This window comes from Orbicella franksi, chromosome 10 (assembly GCF_964199315.1).
Source record: "Orbicella franksi chromosome 10, jaOrbFran1.1, whole genome shotgun sequence".
Classification (NCBI taxonomy): Eukaryota; Metazoa; Cnidaria; class Anthozoa; order Scleractinia; family Merulinidae; genus Orbicella; species Orbicella franksi.
This window is the reverse complement of record NC_138154.1, coordinates 27,052,820-27,064,497: the sequence shown is the minus strand read 5'-3', so window position 1 is coordinate 27,064,497 and position 11,678 is coordinate 27,052,820. Positions and strand designations below refer to the sequence as shown.

The 11,678-nt window shown below is 38.2% G+C and overlaps 1 protein-coding gene across 1 annotated transcript; it reads left to right on the top strand.

The window, feature by feature from the left end:
- Window positions 1-52: 52 nt before the first annotated feature.
- On the top strand, window positions 53-8,010 carry LOC145500911 (uncharacterized). The gene is made up of 5 exons (XM_081480461.1): window positions 53-305; window positions 1,992-2,211; window positions 2,818-3,165; window positions 4,046-4,346; window positions 5,598-8,010. The coding sequence occupies exons 1-5, from the start codon at window positions 126-128 to the stop codon at window positions 5,941-5,943; spliced, it is 1,395 nt and encodes a 464-aa protein (XP_081336587.1). The 5' UTR covers window positions 53-125; the 3' UTR covers window positions 5,944-8,010.
- The last annotated feature ends 3,668 nt before the right edge of the window (window positions 8,011-11,678 follow it).

Genomic DNA, 11,678 nt, shown 5'->3' with positions numbered 1-11,678 from the left:
ATTTTATTTTTATAAGCGTGCATCATAAAAGTGTAATTCTCAGCACCCCGGTTAGGAAAGAACGCAGCCAGACAGTTGCGAAACCTCCACGAAACCGCGAAACCGAGGCTGGCAATGTAAACAAGATGGCAACCTTTCATAGTTCCTATTTCCCCAAGGATCTGTTGAGTAGTCTCAGTGCTGAGGTTCTTTATATCATTCTGTCTTACCTTCCCGCAAAATCCCTTTTGAATCTCAGCGAATGCAATCGTCGTCTGCGAGATTTATGTCAGAACTGTAATTCACTGTGGAAACACCTTTGTAAGGTTAGTTGTGATTCTTTCGATCAGAAAATCAAGCTTATAGATAAACCTTACATACACAAGTCCATCTTGGCAGTGAAGAAATTACTTTTTTTCTAACTATTTTACGCCGCAAATACAACGATGCAAGTATTTTACTTTCATTTTGTGTAAATTCAAACATGTTTTTCGTCATGTTTTCCAATGGGCATGTTTTAACACACGAACTTTCTCGGATCTCCGAGGCGTGAACATCGAACTTCCTGTACCAATTTTTTCTCCTTGTACATATCCAGAATTCCAAACAACTGGACAGATAGAAGTTTACTATGACGCAGTCTGCTGCCTTTCTCAACTTTGTACTTTTGTTTGTTTATCTTATGAGTGCTTCGTTTTAGTGTGCGTACATATTCATGTATTTGGACACTTGTTTTGAACCCTTGTATTTGTTTACCTTTTGTTATTGATATCAGCCTACTTACCCTACATTTACTGAGAGCAAGCGTTCTTAATGCGGCAGGAATTCAGTGTGTTTTAGTTCCACGTGCTTCTGGCTTCAAAATATGTCCCTTGCCGGGCTGAACACATCATAGCTGGTCACAAAAAAGGCAATTTAATTATACACAACCATTCCGCATTGAAGACCTCAGCACATAGGCAAACTAGAGTGTAACACATTTAATAACAACAACAACAACAACAACAACAACAACAATCTTTATTTCGTGCTTTCAGAATTAATAAAATGATTTGTTAGAAAATTTATAAAATTAAAGAACCCTGAGTCAGTATAATGGTACTTTTTAGAAAAAGCACTCCCTTCAATAAATGGGTCCCGCTTTGAGTTAAGCACCTTTCTTGTCCATGAACAAAAATTATTGAGAAAAGCACAAGGGCATCTAATTGAAGAGACATACCAGTTAGTACAGTGTATGATGTGAAATGTATCTAGTCTAGAGGGATACTTAAATCAGTAAGAGTACAATTGATTCTACAGTAGTAAATAAATTGTAAAGAAGTTCATATTATAAATGTTTGGTTGTCTGACTACTAAAAACAAGGTGTGTATTTCAACAGGTAAATTTGTTCAAGAAACTTAGTCATGATTTTCAAACAAATTATGAGAAATATGTTTGAGTGAGAAGGGTCAATGTTTATTTATGAGTCTATACCTTATAATGTCTACTGACAGCCTCTCCCCCCCCCTCCCCCCAACTCCTGGGAAGGAAGCAGGGGAGACAAGTGTATATATTTTAAGCATGCCATCTTATAAATCTCATAAATTTAGCCGACTCTGGGACCAAACTGGAAGGATCGATATAATAGCCCTCTGTCTCTTCTCTTTGAACCTGTCACTGTGCTTGATAAAGGCTGTGATGGTCTCAGGCTATTACATGAATAAATTATGAAAAATAAGTGACTCTCAAGAATTCCATTGACTGTGATTGGTGTAAAAACATTGCATGAATGGAAAGTCATACATTGTACATCAAGGAACTCAGATTAAGCATGTGTTTGTTGGCAGCTAAGCATGTGCAATTCAACCGGAAGTCTGATAGTGTCAGACTTCTAATTGGCACTCCTGAGGGTCATTTGCTTCTCGACTACTGGTCAACAGAGGTGAAGACTCTGGGTATGGCATAATACACGTATAGTTTATTTTAATTTTGTTATGACCATAAGACTGAAGTTTTCTTCAATCATTTTCAGACTGACTTTGATGCCGATTTGACTGTAAAGGGTTCGTTTCCATCCTTCTTCATCTTGTATCAATTGATGTATAAATCGCGCATCATACTTGAAGATACAGACTACAGCACCTTCAGTGGCTACCTTCCTGACTGGTTGTATTATTGGAGCGCTCTCAGTACTAAACCACCCCTCCCTGGCTTTTACAACTTGCCTGCAGGAAGGACAAAGAAAACATGGGGTATGAATAGAGGTGTTACTCACTAGGGGTGGGGAGGGAGATGGTGTGGTTGGAAGAGATCTGTTTTGGCTAGTTCTACAGTAGCTTTACTGAGACGTTAAGTTTCGGTAAAGCAATGGTCCTGCAGAGTTACCGATAAACATTCCAATTTTCCTTTCCAGCCTATGATAGAGTCAACAGCACAATTGTGTAAATCTACAGACTCATTTGTACATGTAGTCTCAGATCTGTAGTTCATGAGATTGTTACCAGTAGTGAATATTGGAACCCATGTTAATCTTATTTTTCTTGGAAGTAAAGAGTTTACTGCTACAAGATACACGTGACTTGTATCAATGTGAATAGAAATTTCTAAAGTAATGGAGCTGGCAAACTTCCAAGCAACCCAGCAAAATGGGCATGGTACCATGCCATCCAATCTGAAGTGAGCCAAGATTGCAATTCACCAAATCTATGGAGCTTAAACATCGCATTGCATTAGCATTCTGTTCTTCAAGAAATTATCTTTATCCTCTCAACTGAAAGTTTAATTCAATCCCCACTTTTCTATTGTTTATCTTTGCACATACTTAGACAACAATCACATTTTTTAACATCTTACCAAAGGTCTTACAGAGGAAGATTTGACTAATTACCAGATCAAATGTAACAAGTCTGGAGCTGCAGTAAGACTGGAGCGATACTACACTTGGACAGATGGCTTGGAAGCTGCTCTGTGTAAACACAAGAGCAGACAGCGATTCCATGAAGTGGCTTTGAAACGATGCATGCGAAGTCAGAAACAAATACATAAGACCTTTCCAAAGGCCTCACGCTCTCAGCGGAAAAGAGCCTTCAATAAATTCCAAAATGAGCATCGCAGCCTGAGGAATATTCTTTCAAAGCAAAAGGATGGTGTGAGCGAGTTTCTAAGTTATCAATCCCCTCATAAGATTGGGCAGGATTACATTGAAGGTTAGTTATCACAAGTACTCAACAAAAAATTTTTTTTTCATATTTACTCAAGAAAAGGCTGTAGTGTCACTCTCCCAAGTCATGTATTACATTTTGATTGGTGTTTTTTTGAGGGCAGCCCTTTCTAAAACATTGTTAAGTAACTTTTTTAAATAATACAATCACATTTAAAATGACAACTCTTTTTTCATCCAAGATTGATAAAAAGTGTGGTCTGTGCTTGAGCTCAGTGACCTAATCTCTGTTTTTTTTTATACCATGAAGCAAGTAGAAGTGTTTTTACCCCCCACCTCCACCCCACCCCGATGGGATACTAGTCCATTGCAGGTTGACCCCCCAGCTTTAAATTCCCAGTACCCATTTATACATGTACCGGTATACACATACACTCGGGTGGAGAGAGGCACTGTGAGGACACAAAGCAATGAACCTGGCCAGGGCTGAAACCCAGACCACTTGGCCACCATTAGACTTGCCACAAGTTGACTTCACGAATTTCAGGGTAGAATATGTAAGGCCGCAAAGCGGGGTAGAAGATGTTAGGCTGCAAAGCGGCCGTTTTTAAGGTCGTGAAGCAGCCAAGCGAGGGGTCCGGCGGGTACTGAATAAACAAGACGATGGACTTTTCAGAAAGTCTACCTTTGATAGACCAGCACCCTTCCAGGGTGGAGTAAGCAATACTCCTAGTTGTTTCATGCAACTGAAACTTGGAGGTCGTCAGCCTCAGAGAGCTGACTTCATGGTTAACGTGAATGTAAAGTCTTGATATTGAGACAATGTGTTGTGGTAACACAAAGCAAAAGTGATTGCGCATCTCTTTTCACTTACATGTAGCAAGGTTGCAAAGGTTCTAACACAGAAGAGCTGGTCTTTTTTCTAGGTTATCTTCACAAGAGTGGTATTAAACAATTAGAAAGTTACATTGAGTTTGCCAAACGACTTGAACAAGAAGTAGACATAGCCGAGCTTTCAAAAGACATTCCTGAATGTGTTCTCCTCGTTTATGACAAGCTGTCCACAGCAGCGCACCAAAGATTTATTTCTGCAGAGGAATTCCTAGATGTTGCTAAAGATTACTTTGAACGGGTCAAGAGGGTCTGGAATTGGCAGAATGAAAATGGAGCTGATGCCAGGCAGGCTTTTCGAGATTGTCCAGTTGTGAAAGCTCATCCATCCTACAGGTGAGTTGAAGGTTTTATAGTCCTTAACAAACAATTATTAGATTCGGTTTTTGTGATATCCAGAATAATCAATGTCGAGGTATGGGTTATCAGCCAAAGCCAAAGGCTAAGGCTGATAACCCTTACCGAGTCTGGATATCACAAAAACCGAATCTAATAATTGCTTTATAATTATATATTGAACGAAAAAGACAATGGTCACGACAATCGGAGCAACTTCAGAATACCCGGTCACTTTATTTACATGTGCCGGTGGGCTTTGAAGAACGAGGTATACAACAATAGTTGCTATTCTTATTCAATGAGATGCTAATAAGTGGCCAGGTATTCTGGAGTTTAGCCCGACAATGATGTGTTTGCTTCTTCACTGGCGGCAAGCAACACAAAACGCGCGAACTTGACATGATTACCCTTCAGTAATCATGCTCAGCGACCATACATGACATGAGTGCCCTAGCCTGGAGTGCAGGCGTCTTATTGGCGCAAGTTAGCGTTACAACCTTGCGACCGCCTTTTTAGACCGCCATGTTAGACTGCCATGTTAGACGGTGGGGGATGGGGGAGGGGAAAAATGAGATTTTCTTCGCTCCACGCCTCCCCTATCCTTCCTCTTGCCTATCATTCACCCCCTTGGTAAAACTTTCTTTCTCTCCCCAGTCTTCCACTGCATGAAAAATTCAAGATGGCGGCTAAACTTTTTACGATGTGACCGCTCGCTCGAAAAAATTTCGCCTGCTCTGCAGGCTATGAGTGTCCTTGACATGATTAATGTATAATCTGCGGCTAGATGACGTCACAGGCGCTGATTTCAAAAATTCACTGTACACTTTTGGCCAATCAGAAAAGAGATAGTGAGTTCAATGTATAATAATAGTAATAATTTTATTATGTTTGGAGCGAATGTATATAGAACACATTTAATGACCCTCATCCAAAATGTAGTAGATATAAAACTGTACCCCATGCATTGCATGAAGCCTATAAGGGAGAGGAACTCCTGTACATGTAGTAAGGGATTTGAAGGGTTTTGTTTTGAGTCAGTTTTGTGTCCGGACCCTGTTCACTGTTTGTTGAAGGAACAAAACTCTTCAAAACGCTTAGATCTGCCGTTTGGGTATAAGCTTCAAACTTGATGATAATTTAATGGATGAAAATAAGACGGTCACACAAGCAGCTTTGAGTGGGTTTCTTCTGGTTTACGTCACACCCTGAATGAAAACTGACCTGTGCGTGTTATTTGTTTCATCCTAGTGCATATATTCAATCAGGGAGCGAATCCCACTTTAGAAATCTCCGACTAAACTTTGAAGGACTTGAACAGTTGGAAACCTGGCTGGAAGAAAACCAGTGGATCACCAAGCTATTGGACTCGAATTTTATTTCTATTCTACGAGGAGTTCCACTTCAAAAGCCGGCCAACGACCTCAGCACTCAGGCATTCCAGGCGCTTAGAAAGATGGTTAAACTCTTCCTCAAAACTGGGCGAAGAGTTGACTTTGACAGAATTTTAAGGAGACTGGCAGAATCTGCCAGAATATTTTTGCACACTCATCTGGATTACGTAGAATCGTTAGAAAGGAATCTTTCTCGTGAATAACCCTTTCTATGTCGTACTGTATCTTAATTTCAAGCTTCTTGCGAAGTCGTGGCGAGGCCGGCAATTCGTGGAAATGAAGGCCTTCTTTGAGGGTCTGGTTGGCGAGACACGCGTTGCCATAGCCATAGCCTGCAAATTTGAACGTCACTGTACTTTAAATAACAAAATGCTGCTGAGAATCAGAATGCAAATAGCTAATATATGTATGCTTTTCAGGATACCTTTTCCGCCGTGCGAAAAGTTCACCAGTTCAGCAATTTCGGAGAATATTACTCGCTAAAATGAGCTAGCGCTTCAGTTTTTGAACTGAATCACTATGTTCTGCTATGAGCTAAGATATCTTCACAAAAATGGCATTAAAATTCCTTTGATATCGTTAACACTCTTTCGCCCCTGTCTTGCAGTTGTTTCGTTTCACGAACTTCAGATCGCTTTTTTTAAATTAATGTTGAATTCTTGTAACTTGCGTTATTTGGTTCGATACTTGAATATTATTGTCAATTGTTTTCCATAAGACATGATAAGATGCATTCGCGGTAGCAATAATAACATGTGATGGCTTAGAAAATGTCAAGTAAACAAGTATCATTGTAGGGAAATATTTTATTACAACGTTTCCTCATTTGTATGAATGATCCAGTTCCCGATTGAGCTAGGAGAAAATGTTAACTCGCAGTTATGAACTTAAAGCCTTGAAAAATTCAGGCCTGAACGGGATTCGAACCCATGACCTTTACGATACCGGTGCAGTGCTCTACCAACTGAGCTATTAAGCCAACTGGGAGCTGGTCACATTGTGAGTTCGTAATATACCCGTAGATGGTGAAGAATACAAGTGAATATATGAAAGAACATATATCTGAACTGTGGAGAAAGATGTGACCAGTTCACAGTTGGCTTCATAGCTCAGTTGGTAGATCACTGCACCGGTATCGCAGAGGTCATGGTTTCGAATCCCGTTCAGGTGTGAATTTTTTTCAGGCTTCAATAACCTGCGATGATCAATCATGTCTTCACATCTTTCTCCACAGTTCAAATATATGATCTTTCATATATTCACTTGTATGGTACGACTAACTGTCCCAAGAAATTTGAGCCCGATGTATTAAATAGTTTTTGTTCCGCTTTTGTGGGTTCATTAGCGTCAATATTATACCCTGTTCAAAGAGTTACAATTTTTTCCATTTGCCAAGTTTCACAAGCTCTCAAAATATTGCAGTCAGCTCGTACCTAATAATAGCATCCGCTAACCAAAATCGGTCGATCGGAAGGGATTGAGTTAAAGGTCCCCTTATTTCAACATAGAACAGCGCTTCTCCCTCCCTACACTGAACAAGTTAAGGTTTCATTTCAAACAACGTCTTTCTTCTCGGAAACTCATTAGATACATGTGATTTGTAATAGTAATTGGACCAAGTAGAGTACAATTCAGGAAGTAATCGCGCGAGTAACTTCAAGATCGGACGAGCGCGATGCACGAGGCCGATTTGAAATTACGAGTACGATTTAATACTCCCTGAATTGTACGACACGAGGTCCAATTACTAATTAATCGTATCTATAACAAATTTCGGAATTAAAAATGTCTTTTGAGAACTTCTTTTGAGCGAAAACGCCTGTAACGCTTTTATAAGTTTTGAAAACTGTAGAAAACAGTGCGAAGGAAGCCATTAAAGAGCGCGTAATTGACGTGCGAATCACGTGGATATCCAATTACAGGTATCCAATTACGAAAAGTTCGAATTGGATACCTATAATTGGACACCCATGTGATCGCGCGCCGATTACGTGTCAAATAGGCGACCGGAGAACCAATCACGATCGAGAATTTTGTTATAGATACGATTACCTTTGTAATCAATATACATGAAAACATTACTCGATTCTGATTGGCTGAGAGCAGTGCAGTTCAACCAGTGCAAATTACAAATCGTAATTCTAGATTATGATTGGCTGAAAGACAATAGGAAATTTTCTAAGACAATGATATCACTAAAAGTGACGAAAATTTTGGACGGAAACTTTGAAAAAACTTTTCTCGAATGAGAAAAAAATGGCTTCAAGAAAGATCTTCCGGCACTTCCTCGACTCGAATTTTTTAAGTATAGGTAATCATACGGTTTCGAATTCAATTTGGAATTAATTTGCACGAGAGAGATTTTCAAAAAGCTGAAATTGCACGAGCCGCTTGAAAAAATTCGCATGGAGGAAGTGCCGGAAGCCTTTCTTGGAGCCATTTTTTCTCATTCGAGAAAACTTTTCTCAAAGTTTCCGCACAAAATTTTCGTCATCATGTTACGTGATATCATTAGCTTAAAAAATTTCCTATTGCCTTTCAGCCAATCATAATCCAGAATTACAATTTGTAATTTGCACTGGTGTTACACTTTTTGCACTGGTGTTACACTTTTTGCTCTGATGTTATACTTGAATTGCACTGTTCTCAGCCAATCAGAATCGAGTGATTTTTTCATGTATATTATTAAATAAGTAATCATACGATTTTTCTCGTTCAATTTGGAATTAATTTTCACTTGTGAGTTTTTCAAAAAGCTAAAATTACACGAGCCGAAGTGGCTCGTGTATGGCAAGCCGTTTGTAGCAAAATTTAATCCTTGCAATATATGTTTAATCCTTTAAATAACGGTTTTATTTAAAGATAGAAAAAGGCATTCAATCCAATGGTAAATAAAATTTTTGGTTCAATTCAATCTTTTAATTTTCACGATTCAATCCAATACCTGGAATATTGATTCAATCCAATACCTAAAATATTGATTCAATCCAATACCTAAAATATTGATTCAATCCAATACCTGAAATATTGATTCAATCCAATACCTGGAATATTGATTCAATCCAATACGTAAAATATTGATTCAATCCAATACCTGGAATATTGATTCAATCCAATACCTCGAATATTGGTGTAATCCAATACCTGAAATATTGATTCAATCCAATACCTCAAATATTGATTCAATCCAATACCTCAAATATTGATGCAATCTTCCTGGGCCGAGCGCGGCCAACAGGAACGAGAGTAACTAAGCACTAGAGAGCACTGAAAACATGGCGGGCGAAGGAGAACTAGATTTAGAAGTTGAGTTTCCTAAGTTTCTTGCAGACATCTTGGATAAAACGGAAATAATTTTTGAGAATTTTGACTCAGAAGTTGCAGAAGCGCACGCCGAAGTTCTTGATCAAACCATTAGTCTGCTTAGGTAAATGAGACGTTGCTACAACCGAGACACAAGGGACACGGAAAATTTAGATTCTATTACTGCCGCTTTTGTAGATGTAAGTAAACCAATTTTTATGAGACAAACATATTTGTTTATTAAAAGCTGTGTGTGCTAGCTTTTTGTGGCAAATAACATAAACTGTGGCAAATTTTGCTACCACATTGGTCTTTGGTATTGTGTATATTTCTGCTGTCCAATCATTACTGGCACACTAAACTTTGAACTGTAAACAAAATTTTTGCTGTGCCGTGTGCACAGTTAAACATGTTTCTCACAAAAACTGCTTGTGTAAACCTGGCTTTAAGTTATTTTTGAAATAAGAACCTTTACATTTTACAAGACAGCAATCATTGAACATTGGGATGTGTTTTAAGTTTTTCAATGTTGTTGTCTCATGTTTTGCATTATTTAACCCACATGTGGTACTTCTTTCCTAAAAACGATGTTTTTCTTGATATTCTATTACAAACATGGCACCAATTTGTTGTGAATATTATCGGGTACCCAGGGCTCAAGGCTAACACTACTGCCAACTAGCCACACATTTCAGTTTTGAATAGTAGATTTTGCACTTTCACTAGCCATTGTGACAATCATGATGGAATGGAGTACTGGTCTACTGGATGAAGACAAAATTGAGAATTATCCTGACAAAGTAAAACTGAAGAGAATAGAAACTAATGAAAACAGGGAAACTATGAGTGAATTTCATGGAAATAATTGCCTTAATAAGCATATGATAAATATTTAACTATTAAAGGGAGATAAAAGAAAATGGCAACACTGATAAAAGTACATCAGAGATTGAACATAAGCATATTGAAGAAAAACAGGATTCGTGTTTGTGGGAGTGAAATTTTCTTAGCGATTATTATTAACATTTTAGATGCAACAAGAAATGTCCAAGATTGACCACTCTTATAAAAAAGTCAGTGAAGCTGTGTATGAAACATAGGCACGCAAGGCGTGCAAGAGTTATTTTTGTGTGTGAAGTGTTGGAGATAGAAGTATTCATGGTACAGTAATGATTTGGTTAATTTGACAAGTTATTTTGGTTGCGATGTTACATCGGTCATGGTAAGATCGCTAAATAGTAAGCCATAAAATGTTTGACTGAACAAACTACAGTAATCTGACACGTCTCCAGATTAATGTAGATACCATATTATTTTCTAACAGGCAATTTGATTCGTTCTTTGATACAACCCGCACTGTGATTGGTGTGACACACGCACATGCATAACTCCCTCACTCACCGATCACATAACCCTTCCAACCCCCAAGAGGAATTTTTGCTCAAAAATACTTAACTTAATTTTGAGACTTTTTCGTATTTTATACGAGTCGTAAGTTTACCTTTTTACACAACACAACACAACTTCACCGAAAATAGAAAGAAAGAGAAAAAAACCTCTGACACGTTGAAAGTCTGATTTAATTAAATTGCACTTTAACTTGGTGCCACACAGTCTTCAAAGAACAACATTTGAACAGTTTTCATACTTTTTACCTTTAAAAATATGGGACTGAAATGAATGTCATCAAATAAAACTATTAAACTGCTACTGCAGAGACGTAAAAACCTTCCAGAAATGAAAGCTTCTTTTTTTGTTTAATATCCTGGAAACGATAGCCGATAACTTGTCAGCTCTAATTGAATTTACTCCCATATAAAAAACAAAAGTGTTAAGTTACCATTTGTTACTAAAGATAGCAAACATCTCGTGGGAAAGAGTGGTGACGATTCGTCAGCTCTGATTGAATTTACTACCTTGTGAAAAACAAGAGTGTCAAATTACACTTTGTAACTAAAAAACAAAAATATCTTGTTATATTTGCATGCAACAAGAACAAAACATTACTATTGTAAACGATAGAACTGTTTCAAATCTGAAGTCTCGTCCCCTCTAAAACATGTCCTAAGAACTAGACGAGACGATTCGTGACCTCTAATTGAATTTACTCCTTGTGAAAAACAAAAGTATCAAGTTGCCTTTGTAACTAAAAATAAAAATATCTCGTTGCATTTGCATACTACTAACTCACGAACAGTTTCACACCTCAAGGCTCATCTCGTTCATTAACTAAAATCCTCAACCTAACCCAAAGAAAATGTCGAAGTGAACCCAATATATGAATACTTCCTCCTCTTTTATAGAAGAATGAATACGGCCGTTCTGAACTCTATCGGGATCAAATCTTCTCACATACCATTTACCTTTACAATAAGAAATTTGATTGGCTGTTTATAGTAGATCCAATCTGATTGGTGTGACATACATACATCTCTCACTCACTCACTCACTCACTCACTTACTCACTCACTCACTCACCCATTGACCCGTCCATAACATACCCGACGCGCCGACTAAGAGGTATTTTTTTTACAAAAAAATAACTCAAAAAGGCTGGCTGGTGCAAGGTTAGTTTTGGCTAGTGACATGAGTCCTGTTAGTAGCCATTACGCCAGTGCACCAAGAGGTTAGTCTT